This window comes from Salmo trutta, chromosome 16, assembly GCF_901001165.1.
Source record: "Salmo trutta chromosome 16, fSalTru1.1, whole genome shotgun sequence".
In the NCBI taxonomy this organism is placed as follows: domain Eukaryota; kingdom Metazoa; phylum Chordata; class Actinopteri; order Salmoniformes; family Salmonidae; genus Salmo; species Salmo trutta.
Window position 1 is genome coordinate 59,528,728 of NC_042972.1, and position 21,683 is coordinate 59,550,410.

At 40.2% G+C, this 21,683-nt stretch overlaps 1 protein-coding gene across 9 annotated transcripts in view; it reads right to left on the reverse strand.

The window, feature by feature from the left end:
- The window catches only part of LOC115151117 (receptor-type tyrosine-protein phosphatase T), a 587,678-nt gene that overhangs the window by 397,010 nt on the left and 168,985 nt on the right, over positions 1-21,683 (reverse strand). For all 9 annotated transcript variants that reach the window (XM_029695125.1, XM_029695122.1, XM_029695121.1 and 6 more), the window contains exons 4-6: positions 7,990-8,071; positions 6,932-7,047; positions 6,030-6,204 (exon numbers count right to left, since the gene is read on the reverse strand). In XM_029695125.1, the coding sequence (XP_029550985.1) occupies positions 6,030-6,204; positions 6,932-7,047; positions 7,990-8,071 (373 nt within the window). The remainder of the gene's footprint in view (positions 1-6,029; positions 6,205-6,931; positions 7,048-7,989; positions 8,072-21,683) is intronic.

Genomic DNA, 21,683 nt, shown 5'->3' on the forward strand with positions numbered 1-21,683 from the left:
CACTATAAAAAATATTTTGTTGACAGCTAATGCTTACAGGATGAAGAACCATTTCTAAAAAGAAGTGCATTAATGGGGGTTTAGGTGAAATATATTTCTCTGAACATCCATTTTTATTTCAGAGAGGTCCGATTTTCTCCATGTAACCATTATCATGAATAAGTCAAATCAAATCGTCATTTGTCACGTTCCGAATAAAACAGGGTAGACCTTACAGAGAAATGCTTACTTACAAGCCCTTAACCAACAATGCAGTTTTAAGAAAAATAAGTGTTAAGAAAGTATTTACTAAATAAACTGATGTATGAAAATAAAAAATGATATATATAAAAAAGGTGAAAATAGAAAAAAGAAAAGACAATTAAACAGAAACAATAAAATAACAGAAACGAGGCTATATACAGGGGGTACCGGTACAGAGTACAGGGGGTACTGGTACAGAATAGTGTTAGCTTTGCTATGGAGAGACATTTTGAAGTGGAGGACTTGATTTGCTAATTCATTTATAGGTGTTGGCTAAAGCCTGTGTTGACCTTGTGTTTAACCAACCTGACAGCAGCTAGCTAGCTTAGCTTGGCAATAGCTGCAGCTGGCTAGCCTATCTAGCTAGCTGATATTTCTCTCACATCACAGTTATGCCAAGATAGCAAGATGTACCAGTGTCTGGAATGTGTTTCATGAGACACTCGTTCTACAACACCGTGCTACGAAAGAAGCTTGCAACTAAGTTTTATCAGCTCATGTAAAGACATGTTACCACTGAAACAATGTCAACAACTGTGAGTTGAATGCGAGCTTAGCTGTCAACACAATATTCTATAACTGTCTAGTTTTGTTTCACCTCATCTCTCCGTATGTCTGCTGTTAGATCTTTCCTGGGGGACAAATCCCAAAATAATATGCCTACAGGTGTAGCTACAGTGCCTTCAGAAAGTATTCATACCCCTTGACTTTTGTCACGTCCTGACCAGTATAAGGGGTTATTGGTTATTGTAGTTTGGTCAGGACGTGGCAGGGGGTATTTGTTTTATATGGTTCAGGATGTGTGTGTATGTAGAGGGGTGTTGGATTTATGTGTTCTGGGGTTTTTGGTTTATGTTCTTGTTTTGTATTCTAGGGTTTCTATGTTGTTTATTTCTGTGTTGGCCTGGTGGGGCTCTCAATCAGGAACAGCTGTACATCGTTGTTGCTGATTGAGAGTCATACTTAGGTCGCCTGTTTTCACCTGTTAGTTTGTGGGAGATTGTGCTGTGTATAGCTTTGTGCCTTACCGGCCTGTTATTCGTCGTTGTGTTTTGTATACGTGTTTGTTTTGGGTTTTTCCTTCTTTGTCCGTAATAAAGAAGATGAGTGTACATATTCCCGCTGCGTTTTGGTCCTCTCCTTACGACACCCGTGACAGACTTTCACATTTTCACCCATCTAGACACAATAATGACAAAGTTAAAACATGTTTTTAGAGACTTTTGCTAATTTACTGAACACGAAATAAAGAAATCTCATTTACATAGGTATTCACACCACTAGGGCAGTGCATGTTAGAATAACCTTTGGCAGCAAGTACAGCTGTGAGTCTTTCTGTGTATGTCTCTGTGAGCTTTGCACACCTGGATTGTACATTATTCTTGCACATTATTTAAGTTGGTTGTTACTAGACAGCCATTTTCTAATCTCGCTATAGATGTTCAAGCCAATTTAACTCAAAACTGTAACTAGGCCACACATGAACATTCCATGTTGTCTTGGTATGCATCTCCAGTGTATATTTGGCCTTGTGTTTTAGGTTATTGTCCTGCTGAAAGGTGAATTTGTCTCCCAGTGTCTGTTGGAAAGCAGACTGAACCAGGTTTTCCCATAGGATTTTGCCTGTGCTTAGCTCTATTCCATTTCTTTTTAACCTTAAAAACTCCCTAGTCCTTGCTGATGACAAACATACACATAACATGATGCAGCCACCACCATGCTTGAAAATATGATGAGTGGTACTTAGTGATGTGTTGGATTTGCCCCAAACAAAGCAATTTGTATACAGGACATAAAGTACATTTCTTTGCCACATTTTTTGCAGTTTTACTTTAGTACCTTCTTTGCAAATAGGATGCATGTTCTTGAATAATTTTACTCTGTACGGGCTTCCTTCTTTTTACTCTGTCATTTAGGTTAGTATTGTGGGGTAACTACAATGTTGTTAATCCATCCTCCGTTTTCACCTATCACAGTCATTACACTCTGTCACTGTTTTAAAGTCACCATTGGCCTTCATGATGAAATCCCTGAGTGGTTTTCTTCCTCTACGGCAACTGAGTTAGGAAGGATGCCTATATCTTTGTAGTGACTGGCTGTATTGATACATCATCCAAAGTGTAATTCATAACTTCACCACGCTCAAAGGGATATTTAATGTCTGCTTTTATTTTTACCCATCTACCAATAGGTGCCCTTCTTTGTGAGGCATTGGAAAACCTCCCTGGTCCTTGAGATTGAATCTGTGTTTGAAATCCACTGCTCATGTGGGGTACAGAGATGAAGTAGTCATTCAAAAAATCATGTTAAACACTATTATTGCACCCAGAGTGAGTCCATGCAACTTATTATGTAACTTGATCAGCAAATTGTTACTCCTGAACTTATTTAGGCTTGTCATTACAAAGAGGTTAAATACTTATTGACTCAAGACATTTCAGCTTTTCATTTTAATTAATTTCTAAAAACATAATTCCACTTTGACATTATGGCCAGTGATACAAAACCCCAATTTAATCAATTTAAAGTTAAGGGTTGTGAATACTTTCTGAAAGACACTGTACATGTGGTCATTGCACAAACATATATTTGTGTTGCAATACAAAAAAAAAACATTTTCCGCTATTTATTTTATCTTTATTTAACTAGGCAAGGCAGTTAAGAACAAATTCTTCTTTTCAATGACAGCCTAGGAACAGTGGGTTAACTGCCTGTTCAGGGGTAGAATGACAGATTTGTACCTTGTCAGCTCAGGGATTCAAACTTGCAACCTTTCGGTTACTAGTCCAACGCTCTAACCACTATGCAACCCTGCCGCCCCCTATAAATAGGCTATCAAATTGATTTGCTTATAAAGACAGTATGCCTACACTTTACCTAGCAAATGAAAATAAGGAGCATAACATCTTTTGGACAACTTCAGCTGCCCCAGAACTAGTATGGCATTCTATTTCTATGGTCTATTCCAGTGTTTCCCGACCCTGGTCCTCGAGTACCCGAAACAGTACACATTTTCCTTGTAGCTTTGGACAAACACACCTCATTCAACTCATTGAGGGATTGATGATTAGTTGATAAGTTGAATCAGGTGACTCCAGTCTGTTCTCTCTGATACCGCACGGCAAGCGGTACCGGAGCGCCAAGTCTAGGTCCAAAAGGCTCCTTAACAGCTTCAACCCCCAAGCCATAAGACTGCTGAACAATTAATCAAATGGCCACCCAGACTATTTACATTGACCCCCCCACCCCTCCCCCCTTTGTTTTTACACTGCTGCTACTTGCTGTTAATTATCTATATGCATAGTCACTTTACCCCAATTTACACGTACAAACTACCTTGACTAACCTGTACATTGACTCGGTACCGGTACCCCCTGCATATAGCCTTGTTATTGATATGTAATTTTATTGTGTTACTTTGATTTGATCTTTCAACATCCACTATAGGTTGTTGAATAGATATGGTCACATGAGAGACATTCCTTCTCCTCTTCCATCATCAGCATACGGAAGCCCCAATACCCCTACCTACATTCGAAAACACATCATTAATCATAACATTGAACAAAATAGGACTGATAGCACTGCCTTCAGGAATACCATAGGCATCAGATAAAATCAGATAAATCTCAACATCAACTGTTCAGAGGAGACTGTGTGAATCAGGCCTTCATGGTTGAATTGCTGCAAAGAAACCACTACTAATAAAAAGAAGAGACTTGCTTGGGCCAAGAAACACGAGCAATGGACATTAGACCGGTGGAAATTTGTCCTTTGGTCTGATGAGTCCAAATAGGACATTTTCGGTTCCAACCGCTGTGTCTTTGTGAGATGTGTTGTGGTTGAACGGATGATCTCTGCATGTGTATTTCCCACCGTAAAGCATGGAGTAGGAGGTGTTATGGTGTGGGGGTGCTTCGCTGGTGACACTGTCTGTGATTTATTTAGAATTCAAGGCACACTTAACCAGCATGGCTACCATAGCATTCTGCAGCAATACGCCAACCCATCTGGTTTCTGCTTAGTGGGACTATCATTTGTTTTTCAACAGGACAATGACCCAACACACCTCCAAGTTGTGTAAGGGCTATTTGACCAAGGAGGAGAGTGATGGAGTGCTGCATCAGATGACCTGGCCTCCACCATCACCTGACCTCAACCCAATTGAGATGGTATGGGATGAGTTTGACAGCAGAGTGAAGGATAAGCAGCAAGCAAGTGCTCAGCATATGTGGCATTTCTCATGAAGCTGGTTGCCAGGAGTGTGCAAAGTTGTCAACAAGGCAAAGGGTGGCTACTTTGAAGAATCTAAAATATATATTGATTTGTTTAACACTTTTTTGCTTACTACATGATTCCATATGTGTTTTTTCATAGTTTTGATGTCTTCAATATTATTCAATAATGTAGAAAATAGTAAAAATAAAGAAAAACCCTTGAATGAGTAAGTGTTCAAAAAATGTTGACCGGTAGTGTACTTTAAGATGGCAGGCAACACAATTACTGAACGGAAACATCTATGTCAATTAACCATTTCCATTTGCTGTACCAATAGAAACACTTAACAATATTATTATTTGACCCTGCTGGTCATCTATGAACTTTTGCACATCTTGAAGAACAATCTGGCCTTAATGGCCAAGTATTATTAGAATCTCCTCCCGGCACAGCCAGAAGAAGACTGGCCACCCGTCAGAGCCTGGTTCCTCTCTAGGTTTCTTCCTAGGTTGCACTGCATGCATTGTTCCAAAAGTAAATTAGTCAATGTACTGTATGTATGATGAGGCTGAGTAATACATTGTTCATGCCATTCCACAGAGCTTTTAACCCAGGACCAAGTTCGGGAAACTCTGAGCTAATCAACTCTCAAACACCAAGGATGCTACTCAAACGCCAAGGATTCTAATCAAACACCAAGGATGAGACCAGTGAACACAGTAGCCACACGGCCTGGATTTTAATAGCCTCCAGTCCAGCTGAGGTGCACCGATCCAGGCCTGATGCACTACAAAGGCCCCTGGCTATAGGCCCACAGGCCTGAGCCAAGAAACCAGGTGCACAAACAACTCAAGGTTAGGGAGTCTCCTCTGGTTTCCAGGTGCATCACAGGAGTGATTTAGTGCCAGCTTCTGCTAAGCAGGGCCAGCTTGCCCCCGTTCCCCACACATATAGGCACTGAGCGGGAATCAAAGTGCCAGATTAGGGGTTAAATATCAGTATTAAAGGTTTGTTTGGCTAGGCAAACCACCCGGGGTAGGAACAATGGCTGGCTGAATCTGGACAGGATGGGAGGAGGGAGGGAGGAAAAGAGCGAGAGGAGGGGGAAGCATGTTTTTCTGAGCCATATACCAAGAAGTCCTCCTTTTCTGAGGGGAGAAGTGATAGAACAAATATATAGGCTATTTCAGATTATTTACAGTGCACTGTCAATTATTTTTCTCTTTCTCAGAAGAAACAATACCCAACAACTACCCAGCAGTCTACGCTATTTGTGAAGCAACCCTTGTTTTCCACTCCCTTAACCAAAATGTTCTCTTTGTTTTTGTTCAAGGCGAAGTTAGTATGCATTAGTAAATGGGAGAGGGGGGAAATAGTGGAATGGAATGCACACTGCTGATGGTGGCTGAAATAATGAGGGGTTTGCTGCTCAGATGACTGTGGAGGAACCCAGCGGAGTTCTGAGTGACTGGTAATAGCCTGGTATTAGGGTAGCCTAGCCGGTAGCCTAGCCGTTAGCCTTTACCTGCTAGCTTTTAGCAGGTAACCTGTTAGTACGTTAGCCGTACCTTTGACGATTAGCTCTGCGTAGTTGGAGACCCCGGAGCCACCATCGGAGCGGATGACACAGCGATAGCGGCTGGTGCTTCTCTGAGACGTGTCCCCGACGCTGACGGTGGCAGAGAAACGCCGGTGGTTCACCACCCGCGTCACCATGAGGGCTGTGTCTTTACCATTCCACTGCTGTAGAGAGAGAGACAGACAGACACTTTCTTACTAACACTTGTACACACAGTATTTATCACGTTTGTATGGTAAAAAAAGGACAAACTCCACATATGGACATTCAAATCTGTTAACCAAAGAAACCAGCAGTATGGTTAATGTTTGTCAGAAACTGCAACTTTTTCACAGCACTTTTTCCTTACGATATCAACTTGACTATAACAATCTCCCAAAAGTAATTTATTCTAGCATGTACCTGATACTTTTTTCTGCCCTGGATACTACTCCATTGCAAATTCCATTACTATAAGATGAAAACATGCTAGTGCAGTACATTGGTGGCTGATAGAGAGGCAGTCGTCCATATCAAAACAACACTTTATACTCAGGGCACAGATTGTATGGATATCCCCACAGAGTTTATACCATTACAGTGTTTGTGCAAGTACAGCAAGGAACTGGACCATGCTGTAAGTGTCAATTCACAAGGGTGGGTTCATAACATTGCAACAGAAATCAACTAAAATGCCCTGTGTACTCTACATGATTGAAAAAGCTACAGAAGCTAGTCACTAAAGGTGGATGCATCCACAGCTATATCTATGAATTTGAGATTGGTTACTTCTCCAGCCCCATCCCTCAGGCACGGCTGCCATCTGTTATTTTTCTAATTAAAGATTGCAGCTTTAAGGTGAGAGGGATAAGATGGATGACATCTATAGTGGACCGAAGGGAAGTAACTCGCCTGTAGCCACAGTTGGTCGTGTTGTGACCACTTCCCCCCGGCGGTACACTGGAAGGTGGCGTTTTGGCCCACATTCACCTCCACATTCTGCAGCCGCAGGAAGTGAGGCGCTTTCCCTGCAAAGGGGCGGGTAACACACTCAATACAATGACTAAGCATGCATAAGCACAAACACATACTGTATCAACTGTTTAACATGCATTGAGTAATTGAGAAAGCTAAGTTATGTGAGGAATAAAGAAAACAAATACACACAACATTAAATTGCCAACAAAACAGTGTTTTGTAGATCAGTCTGTTTTTTCTTTTCGTTCTAAAATCTAAAGTTACTTAAGATTTCAGGTCACCTTTCCTTCCCTTCCGTAGAATTGTCTCCCCTGGTCTGCTCAGTGCACACTAATGTCCAGCTGAAAAGCAAATGAACCGAGGCTGCTCTGTATGGCATTGAAACGGCATTGAAACGGCATCCCCTAATCTCATTTTCACCGCGCCTAGAAATGTAGGCCTAATAGTGTATTCACTGATCATTTCAATACGAGAATTTATCTTGACGTTAATTTCCCCCATTGAAGAAAAAAAACGACTGGATTCTTTTACTCTGCAATTTATTTACCTTAACTTTCTAATCTTATTTGAATTCAGCACTGAGTGCTCTGTCCTAATTCCCAGGGAAAGCTCTAAGTCTAAGTACAGAAAGAGAAAGAAAGAAAGAAAGAAAGAAAGAAAGAAAGAAAGAAAGAAAGAAAGAAAGAAAGAAAGAAAGAAAGAGAACACATCTAGGACACTGAGTGCCTTGGAGGAGTCCAAAGATGTGAGGCAAAGACGTTCTGTCAGCTTTGAATGATGAAGGCCCTGAGTTTGTTCCTTCTTCTGTGCTCCGCTATCTACCTCGTCCTCCCCCCATTCCCCTCAGTCTGTGTGTCCCCCATTCCCAAACACACACACACCAAATACACACACATACACACACCAAACACACACACACACACATACACACACACAGTCTGCTAGCCAGGAGTGTGAGACCAGATGATGCTCCATGGGGTAGTGACACTTACGGCATGGGTGGGCCAACACTCGAACCTCGTCCACCGCGATGAACCCTGGATGGCCCTGTACGGATACAGACTCGAATATCACCTACCGCAGAGGGGGAGAGGAAGAGAGATGGAGAGAGACGGGGAGAGATGGGAGTGGGGAGAGAGAGGAGAGAGTGAGAAACACAATTTGTACAGGCATTTTTCGTTACCCCTGCAAAACTCAACTGGACACCCTGTAAGAACGGCATCCACAATGCTGTCAACAACACACTACTCATTCTCCATCTCTAACTACACACCCTTCAAAATGCAAGCTTGTCGCCACATTGAGAGCAGCTCTTTCCATTGGGACAGCTGCAGCAATATCTTCACGTCATAATTAACAAACAATACAGGTGGATTGCTGCTGCTGTTCACATATGGGCCTGGCAGAATGTGCAGGCCAGTAGAGCAGTGCCATGTGCTCGGGACATGTGGGGCTCACACAGGGCTCTCGGTGAAGGCTGCCAGACTGGGAAAAGTGACTCAGGCCTTCAGGTCTCTGTGGCCAGAGAGAGACAAATACATATTTCACATTATAGGGCCAACCCGAACCCGACTCTGATATTTTATTTTCATATTGTCCTTTCCAGCACGTTCCTACAACTATGTTTGATGTGTAACCAGGCCAGCCCAGTACAGCTTGGCTTGGCTCAGCTCGGCTTGCTCATCAAGGTAAAAATCTGTCGTTCTGCCCAACAAGGGAGCAAGGAAGTTAACCCACTGTTCCTAGGCCATCATTGTAAAAAAGAATTTGTTCTTAACTTACTTGCCTAGTTAAATAAAGGTTAAATAAATAAATCAAATCAAAGGACAAGAGAGAGGGCTGGAGGCGGAGAGGAGCCTCCTTCCACAGGTATAGTCAGGTGTTTTAGTCATAGCAAAAGCCTCCAAGGTTGTTGCTTTGCTCATAATAGGTTAGGTTTGGTGGAAATAACTAAATGGGTAGCTTTTTATACAGAATGTTAAACACCAGTCACAACCTCAACATTGAAGAGGCGACTCCAGCATGCTGGCCTTCTAGGCAGTGTTGCAAAGAAAAAGCCATATCTCTGACAGGCCAATAGACACTGGACAGAGGGACTCTGCCTAGAAGGCCAGCATCCTGGAGTCGCCTCTTCACTGTTGCCATTGAGACTGGTGTTTTGCGGGTACTATTTAATGAAGCTGCCAGTTGAGGACTTGTGAGGCATCTGTTTCTCAAACTAGACACTCTAATGTACTTGTCCTCTTGCTAAGTTGTGCACCAGGGCCTCCCACTCCTCTTTCTATTCTGTTTAGAGCCAGTTTGAGCTGTTCTGTGATGGGAGTAGTGTTGTTAGAGATCTTCAGTTTCTTGTCAATTTCTCGCATGGAATAGCCTTTATTTCTCAGAACAAGAATAGACCGACGAGTTTGAGAAGAAATTCTTTGTTTCTGGCCATTTTGAGCCTGTAATCGAACCCACAAATGCTGATGCTACAGATAATCAACTAGTCTAAAGAAGGCAAATTTTATTGCTTCTTTAATCAGGACAACAGTTTTCAGCTGTGCTAACATAATTGCTAAAGGGTTTTCTAATGATCAATTAGCTTTTTAAAATGATAAACTTAGATTAGCTAACATGCCATTGGAACACAGGAGTGATGGTTGCTAATAATGGGCCTCTGTACGCCTATGTAGATATTCCATAAAAAAATCTGCCATTTCCAGCTACAATAGTCATTTACAACATTAAAAATGTCTACACTGTATTTCTGATCAATTTGATGTTATTTTAATGGACAAAAATGTGCTTTTCTTTCAAAAACAAGGATATTTCTAAGTGACCCCAAACTTTTGATCGCTAGTGTATATGTATTTTTGTATTAATGGACAATAATACATGAATATTATTTGATTAGATAACCCCCTGAGTCAATACGTGTTAGAATCACATTTGGCAGCGATTACAGCTGTGTGTCTTTCTGGGTAAGTCTCTAAGAGATTTGCAAACCTGGATTATACAATATTTGCCTATTATTCTTAAATAAATTATTCAAGCCCTGTCAAGTTGGTTGCTGATCATTGCTAGACAGCTATTTTCAAGTCTTGCCATATATTTTCAAGCCGATTTAAGTCAAAACTGTAACTAGGCCACTCAGGACTATTCCACGTTGTCTTGGTAAGTAACTCCAGTGTATATTTCGCCTTGTATTTTACGTTATTGTTTTGCTGAAAGATGTATTGGTGTCTGTTGGAAAACAGATTGAACCAGGTTTTTCTCTAGGACTTTGCCTGTGCTTAGTTCTATTCCTAATATTTTATCCCCCCAAAAATGATTTAGTCCTTGCAAATGACAAGCATACCCATAACATGATGCAGACACCACCATGCTTGAAAATATGAAGAGTGGTACTCAGTGATGTGTTGTGTTGGATTTGCCCCAACCATAATGCTTAGTACAGTATTCAGGACAAAAAAGTAATTTCTTTGCCATTTTATTTGCAGTTTTACTGTAGTTCCTTATTGCAAACAGGATGCATTGTTTTCACTCATTTAGCTTAGTATTGTGGCATAACTCAAATGTTGTTGCTCCATCCTCAGTTTTCTCCTATCACGGCCATTTAACTCTGTAACTGGTTTAAAATCCCCATTGGCCTCATGATGAAATCCTCTCCGTCAACTGAGTTAGGTAGGATACCTTTATCTTTGCAGTGACTGAGTGTCTTGATACACCATCCAAAGTGTAATTAATTACTTCACCTTACAGATCATTTTATGTGTGGGGTACAGAGATGCGGTAGTCATTCAAAAATCATGTTAAACACCATTATTGCACACTGAGTTAGTCCATGCAACGTAATGTCTGACTTGTTAAGCAAATCTTTACTCCTGAAGTTTTTTAGGCTTTCCCTATCAAAGGGGTTGAGTACTTATTGAATCAAGACATTTCAGCTTTTACTCTTCTATTAATTTATTACAATTTCTAAAAACCCAATTCCACTGACATTATGGGGTGTTGTACAGAAGAGTATTAGCACCAAGTGAACAGAAATAATAAATACATGTCGATGGGTGGTGGTACTTCGAGTTTCTGTTCTTGCATGGATAGTACTTAAAAAAAGTGGCAATATTTCGAGAATTATCTCAATTACATTTCGAGAATGAAGTTAACATTTTGAGAATAAAGTTAGTTATATTTAAAGATTAAAGTAGGGGATTTGGTTAACTCCCTGGCTTCCTGTTGCTGTGTGTTCCACTGTTGAAACGCCTGCAGTTAGATAACCTGGTGAAACTATACTTTAAAGTTGGCTTTAGTAACAAGGAAATCCTTTCTCTTTTACCAGCTCCCTCACGACGCCAGGACAGCGGAGTCAATCACCACCTTCCGGAGACACCTGAAACCCCACCTCTTTAAGGAATACTTGGGATAGGATTAAGTAATCCTTCTACCCCCCCCCCAAAAAAAAAAAAAAAGATATAGATGTACTATTGTAAAGTGGTTGTTCCACTGGATATCATAAGGTGAATGCACCAATTTGTAAGTCGCTCTGGATAAGAGTGTCAGCCAAATTACGTAAATGTAATGTAAATGTAATGATGCCAGCAGTGGTGTAGTCTACGGCCATACGGATATCACTTATTATTGATATCTACATCGGCCATTGATGTGAACCACACTGCTGCGCTCTCATTTCGCTATTGGCTCCTTACGGATTGTGGTTTTTGTGGATGGCTGTTCACAAATCTAAACCCAATAATGGTTAAATTCAGTAAATTTAAGCAGCCTATCAATCATTGTTTTGAAACCAGTGAACAGCCAGTGAAAAATGTGCTCTTGCAACAGCTGCATAGTGCGGATCCAAGCCTATGGAATAAAAATTGAGCTGTTATTGCTCAATATAATTCCTGCTAATAAAAAAAGTCCATAGTCCTAATGGACATGCTCAAACTTTCACACTTTTGATTGCCCCTTTAAGTCTATCTGTAGTTAATACATCCATTTTTGAAATTATATATATATCCATTGATTCTTGAAGAATATAACTTATAAATGCCTCATGAGGTTAGTTCAACTGTCACACTCCATGAGAACCCAAAATATAAGCTTGTTTTACTTAAATGTAAATAAACAATGTATAGCCTCATAACATGGTTAAAACAATATTTTTTTATCATGGATATCCTTAGCGCTGTCTATTAATCTGAGAGTGGAAACATTTCTCCACGCCCATCCCTCAACTTTTTGCCAAAACAGAGGCGTGGCGACCGTTTTGTTATTGTTTCATCTGTGGATTTGCATTTTAAACAGCTGCATATTATTATAATTATTATTATTTTTTATTTATTTATTTATTTTTCATTTAGCAGACGCTCTTATCCAGAGCAATTTACAGTAGTGAATACATACATTTCATTTTATTCTTTTTTTTTGTACTGGCCCCCCGTGGGAATTGAACCCACAACCCTGGTGTTGCAAACACCATGCTCAACCAACTGAGTCAGTGTCACCAACAAAATGGTAAACAATAGGCCTATAGCAGCCTATGGCATTAATTCTTCACATGTAAATAGCACTTCCATTCCATGAGTGCAGCATTTATTTTTATATTTCCAAATCCTATTCTTGAAGATCAAGGGGTATAACATTTAATGGAATGACTGAAATTATGATTGACTTTGGTTTTTAATGTAAAGATAGAATTTAATCGTATTATTATATGTAGTAGAAAGTGATGGGTTAGTAAAAGCCTATATAACCAAACCATAAAGAAAAATTTGACATCCATATATGGCCAGCTATGTAAACTTTAACATTGATTTATCCTGCAATAGATGTTGTTCAATTAGTAACATACATGTGTGTATTCTTCTAATGCCTCTTAAGGTGAAAGTAATCTGAAAGTAACTGAATGTAATCAGATTTCGTTACTAAGTTTGGGTAATCCAAATGTTATGTCACTGATTATAATTTTGGACAATTAACTAGTAACTGTAATGGATTACATTTTAGAAAGTAACCTACCCAACCCTGGACATAGTAAATAACATTATTAGTCAAGGACTGAAATACAGACATATAAAATATCACAAATAGCCAACATATCAGTACATTCACACAATATCTTGGTCTAGTACATAGTACAGTGCAAAATACTAAACAAAATATATAAAATGGCTGTATATTCACAGTCCCCTTTGTGCAGTAAGGTGTTCTTTTTGTTTTTTGAAGCTGGTTTTATTGCTAGCTTGACTTACCTGGGGTGGCAGAGAGTTCCATGTAGTCATGGCTCTGTTTAATACTGTGCATTTCCAAGCCTCTATTCTGGACAAGGGTGACTGTGAAGAGACCACTGCTTGCATGTCTTGTGTTGTACAGATGAGTGTCCAAACTGTGTGCAAACTATTTGAACAGACAGTTTGGTACCTTCAACACATCAATACTTCACACAAAAGAGCAATAATGATGCAGTCAATCTCTACTCAACTTTGAGCAAGAAGAGTGTGACATGCATGATACTGACACTTTCCCTCCGTATACATCTAAGTGTGATATGTGCTGATTTGTTCTGGACAAACTGCAAATTACAGTGCCTTCGGAAAGTATTCAGACCCCTTGACTTTTGCAACGTTACAGCAATTTTCTAAAATTGATTAAATAGTTTCCCCCCCCCCCTCATCGGCAGGTAGCCTAGTGGTTAGAGAGTTGGGCCAGTAACTGAAAGGTTGCTGGATTAAATCCCGAGCTGACAAGGTAAAAATGTGTTGTTCTGCCCCTGAACAAGGCAGTTAACCCACTGTTCCCCATAAGTATTCAGACCCTTTGCTATGAGACTCAAAATTGAGCTCAGGTGCATTCTGTTTCCATTGATCATCCTTGAGATGTTTCTACAACATTATTGGAGTCCACCTGTATTAAATTCAATTGATTAGACATTATTTGAAAAAGCGTACACCTGTCTATGTAAGGTCCCACAGTTTACAGTGTATGTCAGGGCAAAAACCAAGCCATGAGGTTGAAGGAATTGTCCGTAGAGCTCTGAGACAGGATTGTGTGGTGGCACAGATCTGGGGAAGGGTGCCAAAAAATGTATGTTGATGGAGATAATCCTGGAACCCCTGCGGTTAGGGTGAATCCCTTCTATTTTAATGAGTGTTGGTTGCTCTCACAGCAAGTCAAAATTGTCACAAAAGGAGACATTCCTGTCTTTGCAGAGTTTCTTCAAGAACTTGTTTAGGGCAGCAAGGCAGCTGTAACGTTCCGAACCCCTTCTATAGCATGGCAGGGGGCCAGGGATGACTGTTCTCTTCCCTGTGCAAACAAGGATGTTCAAGCGAATGTTGTAGCCCTCCTTCAGTTCCTCAGATTTCCGAAAGTGAATGTCGGTAAATCCAACGTGAGTGAAAATGGTGTCAATATTAGAGTAGTTGACTAAAACTGTGGGCAGGAGGAGTTGGACACGGGCGCCTGGGTGACAGTGGACCTTGGTCTGCCCACAGGCCACAGGCAGGCCAAAATCTCTCACCATCGAGCTGACCACGATGATGGTAGTCATGATAGAATTCGATGGGGAAGGAAGAGGGGGAACAGAACGGGCCTGCCTTGGGCAGGGGTAGGAGGTGTGCTTCGACTCATGCCAGCCTGACTCACCACACATGTACCCGGAATCCTTAGCTATCAGAACTTCCAGTGGTTAAATATTTTGTTGTTGTCAACATGATTAAAAATGTATTCATAAAAACAACAGACCGTGTGGACAGTACACTGATCTGTTGCGCACACCGATGACATCTGTTGCGTGTATGATACAGATGTGATATGTTTGATGGATTCTTGGGGAGGGTATGCTATGGCCATATTTTTTGTGAACACACAAATTTGCCCATAGGCGACGTTGTTGCCAGTGATGTCTGGTGAGGACCTGCCTTACAACAGGCCTACAAGCCCTCAGTCCAGCCTTTCTCAGCCTATTGCGGACAGTCTGAGCACTGATGGCGGGATTGTGCGTTCCTGGTGTAACTCGGGCAGTTGTTGTTGCCATCCTGTACCTGTCTCGTAGGTGTGATGTTCGGATGTACCGATCCTGTCCAGGTGTTGTTACACGTGGTCTGTCACTGCGAGGATGATCAGCTGTCCGTCCTGTAGCGCTGTCTTAGGCGTCTCACAGTACGGACATTGCAATTTATTGCCCTGGCCACATCTACAGTCCTCATGCATCCTTGCAGCATGCCTAAGGCATGTTCACGCAGATGAGCAGGAATGCAGATGAACATCTTTCTTTTGGTGTTTTTCCGAGTTAGTAGAAAGGCCTCTTTAGTGTCCTAAGTTTTCATATCTGTGACCTTAATTGCCTACCGTCTGTAAGCTGTTAGTGTCTTAACGACCGTTCCACAGGTGCATGTTCATTAATTGTTTAGGGTTCATTGAACAAGCATGGGAAACAGTGCTTAAAACTTCTTGTGGATCATTGGGACGCTAGCGTCCCATCTGGCCAACATCTGGTGAAATTGCAGAGCGCGAAATTCAAATTACATTTCTTTAAATATTTAACTTTCATGAAATCACAAGTGCAATACATCAAAATAAAGCTTAACTTGTTGTTAATCCAGCCGCCGTGTCAGATTTCAAAAAAACTTTATGGCGAAAGCAAACCATGCGATTATCTGAGGACAGCGCCCAGCACACAAATGCATAACAAATCATTTTCAACCAGGGAGTTGCGACACGAAAGTCAAAAATAGCGATATAATATATGCCTTACCTTTGAAGATCTTCTTCTGTTGGCACTCCAAAAGGTCCCAGTTACATTACAAATGGTGCTTTTGTTCGATAAAGTTCTTCTTTATATCCATAAAAACTCAGTTTAGCTGGCGCGCTTCAGTCAATAATCCACCTGGTTTCCCTCCTTCAAAATGCATACAAAATGAATCCCAAACGTTACCAATAAACTTATCCAAACAAGTCAATCAACATTTATAATCAAACCTTAGATACCCTAATACGCAAATAAACAATAAAATTTAAGACAGAGAATCATTATTGTCTTTACCGGAGATAAACAAAAAGAACGCGCTCTCTCGGCCATGCGCTTGGAAACACTACAGCCAAAATGGGAGCCATTTAGAAAAACTACAACTTCTCCCTAATTTTTACAAAAACCAGCCTGAAACTCTTTCTAAAGACTGTTGACATCTAGTGGAAGCCCTAGGAACTGCAATCGGGGACGATTTCGCCTTATTATAAAAGTGCCAGCCATTGAAATCAGTGGTATGCAGAATTTGTTTTCTTTTTATGGTTTGTCCTCAGGGTTTCGCCTGCCATTTCACTTCGTTATACTCACAGACATTATTTTAACAGTTTTAGAAACTTTAAAGTGTTTTTATATGCATATCCTAGCTTCTGGGCCTGAGTAGCAGGCAGTTTACTTTGGGCTCGCTTTTCATCCGGATGAAAATACCGCCCCCTCTCCCAAAGAAGTTAAAGCCTTTACAATGAAGATCTGTGAAGTTATTTGAATTTTTACGAATTATCTTTGAAAGACAGGGTCCTGAAAAAGGGACGTTTCTATTTTTTTTGCTGAGTTTACAACTCAGTCAAACCTAGGATAATGACTCTTTCTCACATGCTGAGCATGTCAAACTTCAAAACTAAATGACCAGACCTTTACAGATGTAATTTGCTCAGTCACTCAGCCTGCTGCATTCTCTATCAAACCCCGTCCTCTCCTCCCTCTCCTACACCTGTCCAGCTGTCACTGGTCTGGCCTGGCTGCCTCAGCCTCTACCACTGCCTCTGTCAAACTGACCTGCACGCCTCCACCTCTTTCTCTGTCAGTCTGGCCTGGTTGCCTCTGCCAGGCTGGCTGCCAGAGAAAAGCAGTTTTGGACCCAGGAGACCACTGGGTGCAGAGGGGTCATTAGCCCTGTGACAAGTGCTGTGCTCCCGTGACTGTGGGGAACATTATGCCACACAGTAAGACGGAGGCCACGGCTCTCACTCAAGGTGTCATAATTCTCCAAATGACTTACTCACTTAAATTCCGCCTTCTCTTCCTTCAAGAAAAGTGTTCAGCACATTCTCTTCTCCTTCTCAGTGTTCTCTGACATTAGGTATTCAATCCTGTGTCTGCTCCTTTCTGCAGTCTCTGACATTACATTTTCAGTTCTGTGTCTGCTTCTTTCAGCATTCTCTGGCTTTAAGTTGTCAGATTCGCAGCTCTCACAAAACAAATACATGCTAAACCAGTTATAATTTTAAAAGATGATACAAAAGCATTAAGATACAATTGGAAAAGTGTCTATGAAATTGTACATAAATCAGAATTAAACAGTCGCCTTCTTAGACTCAACAACTCTGAAGCAACCATCAGTAGACAAAAATAATCATTAAAAACAGAGATAGCCCAAGAATAAATATTAGAAAAGCACCAGGAATGGATGGCTTTCCCATAGAATTCTATTCAACATTTTGGGACAAAGTAGCCCCCCTATTGACACAAATGACAACACACGTCACTTAATTCAGTACTTCCTAGTTCAATGTTTCAAACCATTATTTAAGTTATATTAAAACCAGGAAAATCTGGAGAGTCCCCTGCTGATTATAGACCCATATGTATAATAAATTGTGACAAAATAATAACAAATCTTGTAAGCAATAGAATGGCAAAAATATTAGCAGACTTGATACATATCAATCTAACAGGGTTTATAAAAAATACACACTAAGAAACAAATACAAACATGTTTCAATTTAATACAATACGCAAAAAAACAAGATACAGATTTATCAATAATGGCTGTTGATGCGAAAAGGCTTTTTATCGTCTTGAATGGCCTTTTCTATTCAAAACTTTGGAAGCTTTCAACTATCTAGCTGCAATAATACAGTTAATAAAAATATAGTATAAATATCCTAAAGCAAAAATATACACAAATAATACATAATCTAATTAAATGTCTTTAGAAAGGGGCACAAGACAGGGACGTCCTCTCTCTCCCCTCCTGTTTAATTATTTGTGCAATTGGTTCAATTGCCAGTGCAGACAGGCCTCAAATGTAACAGGTATCAGTATTGGTAAACTTCAATATAAAATAAACGTATTTGCTTGCAGATGATCTCCTGATATGCCGAACAAATACTTAAAACTCAATGCCCCCTTTACTAAAAATATTTTCATTATACTCCAAAATCTCAGGTTAAAAAATTAATGAGGAAAACACTGAAAAAATGGCAATAGGAAAAATAATAACTCACGATTTACAGAAATCCTTTAAGTGGAGCACGGAAAATATGAAATACTTAGGATGCTTAATAAGTCACAACAAACAACAAATATTTAAAGATAACTTTATTCCATTACTCAACAATATGAAAGCTGATTTAATTAAACAAAGTAATCTTCCCATAAATCTTACCGGTAGAATAAACCTCTTTAGAATGCCATGGCTGCCAAAGTTTTTGTATTTATTTTCAGTAATACCAATTACCCCTTTGAAGACATTCTTTTAAAAAAAGTATACTCGGCTATAAGACTTTATATGGGCAAATAAAATTAATAGAATAAAAAGGAAAGTTTTACATCTTCTTATATCTGAGGGTGGTTTTATTTAACCTTTCAGACTTGGAATTGTATCTACTCAATACCCGAGGCTTATACTTACAACATAAAGTTGAATGCAATAAAGAGGAACAATGGGTACATACTGAAGACATGCAGAAAGCTTGCAGAGAGCATATCCAACTGACAATCTCTTAAAAAATATATAAATTATTGGAACCAATATTTAAAAAGAACTGATGCTGGCATAAAATGGAGAGAAAATTGGAGCATAACTAACAACATTACAGTTAATGAACATGTATGCTTAATCCAGTATAAACTAATATATACAATTTATTATACAAGAGACAGAGTTCCCAAATTCTGCAGCACAATGGCAGAGTCATGTCTCATACGTAAACCGAATAATGATGCAATAATCCATGCTTTTTGGGAATTCTATAAAGTTTGGAAGTTGTGGGCGAAGCTAGAAAGTTGGCTGTCAGAAGTACAACAATATAAACGTAATTTTAATCCATCTGTCTGCCTACTTCAAGACATGGCATATGGCGGTGTAGTGAGATACACAATGGGCTGGATGATTCTTTTCTCATTACTTATTTTGAAAATGTATAGTAATTACTTGGAAGTCAATCATTCCGCCATCATTAACACAATGGAAAAATCTAATGATATATTATTGCGACTGAGAAAAACGAATTGGTACAATTTAAGTGGCAAACAATAATGCATGCACTAGGGATGGGGGTGTGAGCAGATGGGTCTGGCCAGATGAGATGTGTAGTCATTGTTTGTGTGTTTTTGAGTTGTCGTTGTAAGTTTGTTTTTATTTTTTGGAATTTGAAAAAAGTTAAGAAAATTTCAAAAAATGTCATAAATAAGTTGTCAGGTTCCTTTTGCATTCTCCTAAGTGGTGAGCATTTACCCAATTACCTTAAAATCTTAAAATGTGTTCCATTTTCCCTTTTACTCTCTTCAGCCATTCTCCTAAGTGTTTAAGAGAAAGCAGACATGTGCAACAGTGTCACGGAGGGTGACAACGGTGATGCCCGGGTGTCACCGCCTGGAGCCTGTCTTTATTACTGTAATCAGCTGCAGGGGGAAAAAAACATTGTGGAGACGTCTCTGACATAGAGAAGCCCTACCTGGCTGGAAGGAGCAACATTTGGGGTGGAAAACTGGGAAAAGTGTAAGCGGAGGGATGGTAATCTTGCCTCTTCTTCATTAGATTCATGGGAGGCTTCGAAGGGAATGTATTCAGGGCGGCAGACAAGCCTAATCCAAAGGTTTCTGCTGAGGCTGTTATTACTACCAGAAAGACAGGGTCTTGTCTCCTTTCAAAAGGTGAAAACATTGGGTCCATACTTGCGAACATAAATAACCATTTACATTTAAACAGGTTCTCTGGCACAAAATACGTATCAGCCAATTAACATCTTTTATTTACTTGCATTTGACAGAATGCTAAATTGTAGCTGGTCCCTTCAGATAACATGACATGTTAGCCCTATGCTAAACTCAACAGGTGGCACTGATTATATCCTGGCACAAATTCTTCATTATAAACTGGGTGGTTCGAACCCTGAATGCTGATTGGCTGACAGAACATTTATTTTTACTGCTCTAATTACGTTGGTAACCAGTCTATAATAGCAATAAGGCACCTCGGGGGTTTGTGGTATATGGCCAATATACCACGGCTAAGGGCTGTGTCCAAGCACTCAGCAATGGGTTGTGCATATGAACAGCCCTTTGCCGTGGTATATTGGCCATATACTACACTCCCCTTTGTGCCTTATTGCTTAATTAGCCTATCAAAAGATCTTAGACTTTATATCCACCAACTAGGGCTAGGTGGTATACAGTATTTTACTATATACCGATATGGATGCACAGACCGGTTGGGGTTTTAACTTTACCTTGTAGTATAACAGTATTTCAACTGCTTAGTTTGGTAAATATGATACGCCACTTAGTCTGTTTTTATAGTTTACTCCGTTTGCTACTTGAGTCATCTCTCTCCTTGTTGCCAATTTAGAGACTTTGTCGCTAAACTTAGTGAGTTTTCAGACCCGTCAAGTGACTTTTATTGGTAAGAGGCTAGTGACAAATTCAGCTTTGGGGAGTTTTGACAGCAAGAGTTTCTATGGTTTTGATAGCATTTAGTAACTTTTCCCACTCAATTCAGCCACAAACAAGAGTGGAGAAGTTGTCTGTGCAACAGAAGTCAAAGCAACGGAAACACACACAGGCAGAAAAGCACACAGGGAGGGGGTGTATGGCAGGAGAGGGGGCAAATGTAATCTAGTGACAAATGAAAAATAGTTGCCAACACCGGTCTCTCTCTCTCTCTCCTCCTGCTTGCCATGCCGTTCACTTGGTGACAACAATGTTGACTTCCACTTAGCTTCTTAATATAAATCCACCAGCGTTCTATAATTACACTATTAGTTTGTGTATCTTACTGCCCGCAAACTGCTAGTTTGTCTTTTCTTAGCGAGTTGTGGCTAAAATAATGCAATCAAATCAAATCACATCACATTTTATTTGTCACATACGCCGAATGCAACCGGTGTAGACCTTACAGTGAAATGATTACTTACAAGCCCTTAGCCAACAATGCAGTTTCCTTCCCTGTGGCTCAGTTGGTAGAGCATGGTGTTTGCAACGCCAGCATGGTGTGTGCAATGCCAGGGTTGTGGGTTCGATTCCCACGGGGTGCCAGTACAAGAAAAAAAATGCATGAAATGAAATGTATGCATTCACTACTGTAAGTCGCTCTGGATAAGAGCGTCTGCTAAATGACTAAAATGTAAATGTAAAGACAAATACCTCAAAAGTATGAAATATTTAAAGAGCAGCAGTAAAATAACAATTAAGAGGCTATATACACGAGGTACCAGTACAGAGTCAATGTGCGGGGGCACCAGAGCTTACCCATGATGTTGTACAATGATTTACATGAATAGGTAATCATTTTTGTCAAAGTATGATATATTTAGCCTTGAAGTGGGAAATCCTACGCTTCGTTTCAGGGCTGGGTTTTATTTGAATTTTACCATCCACAAGCATGGAATTGTTTATTATTCAGAAACAGCTGCAAAGTTCTTCCTCTTCGCATTCACAACTGAGCTGAGCCAAACAGCC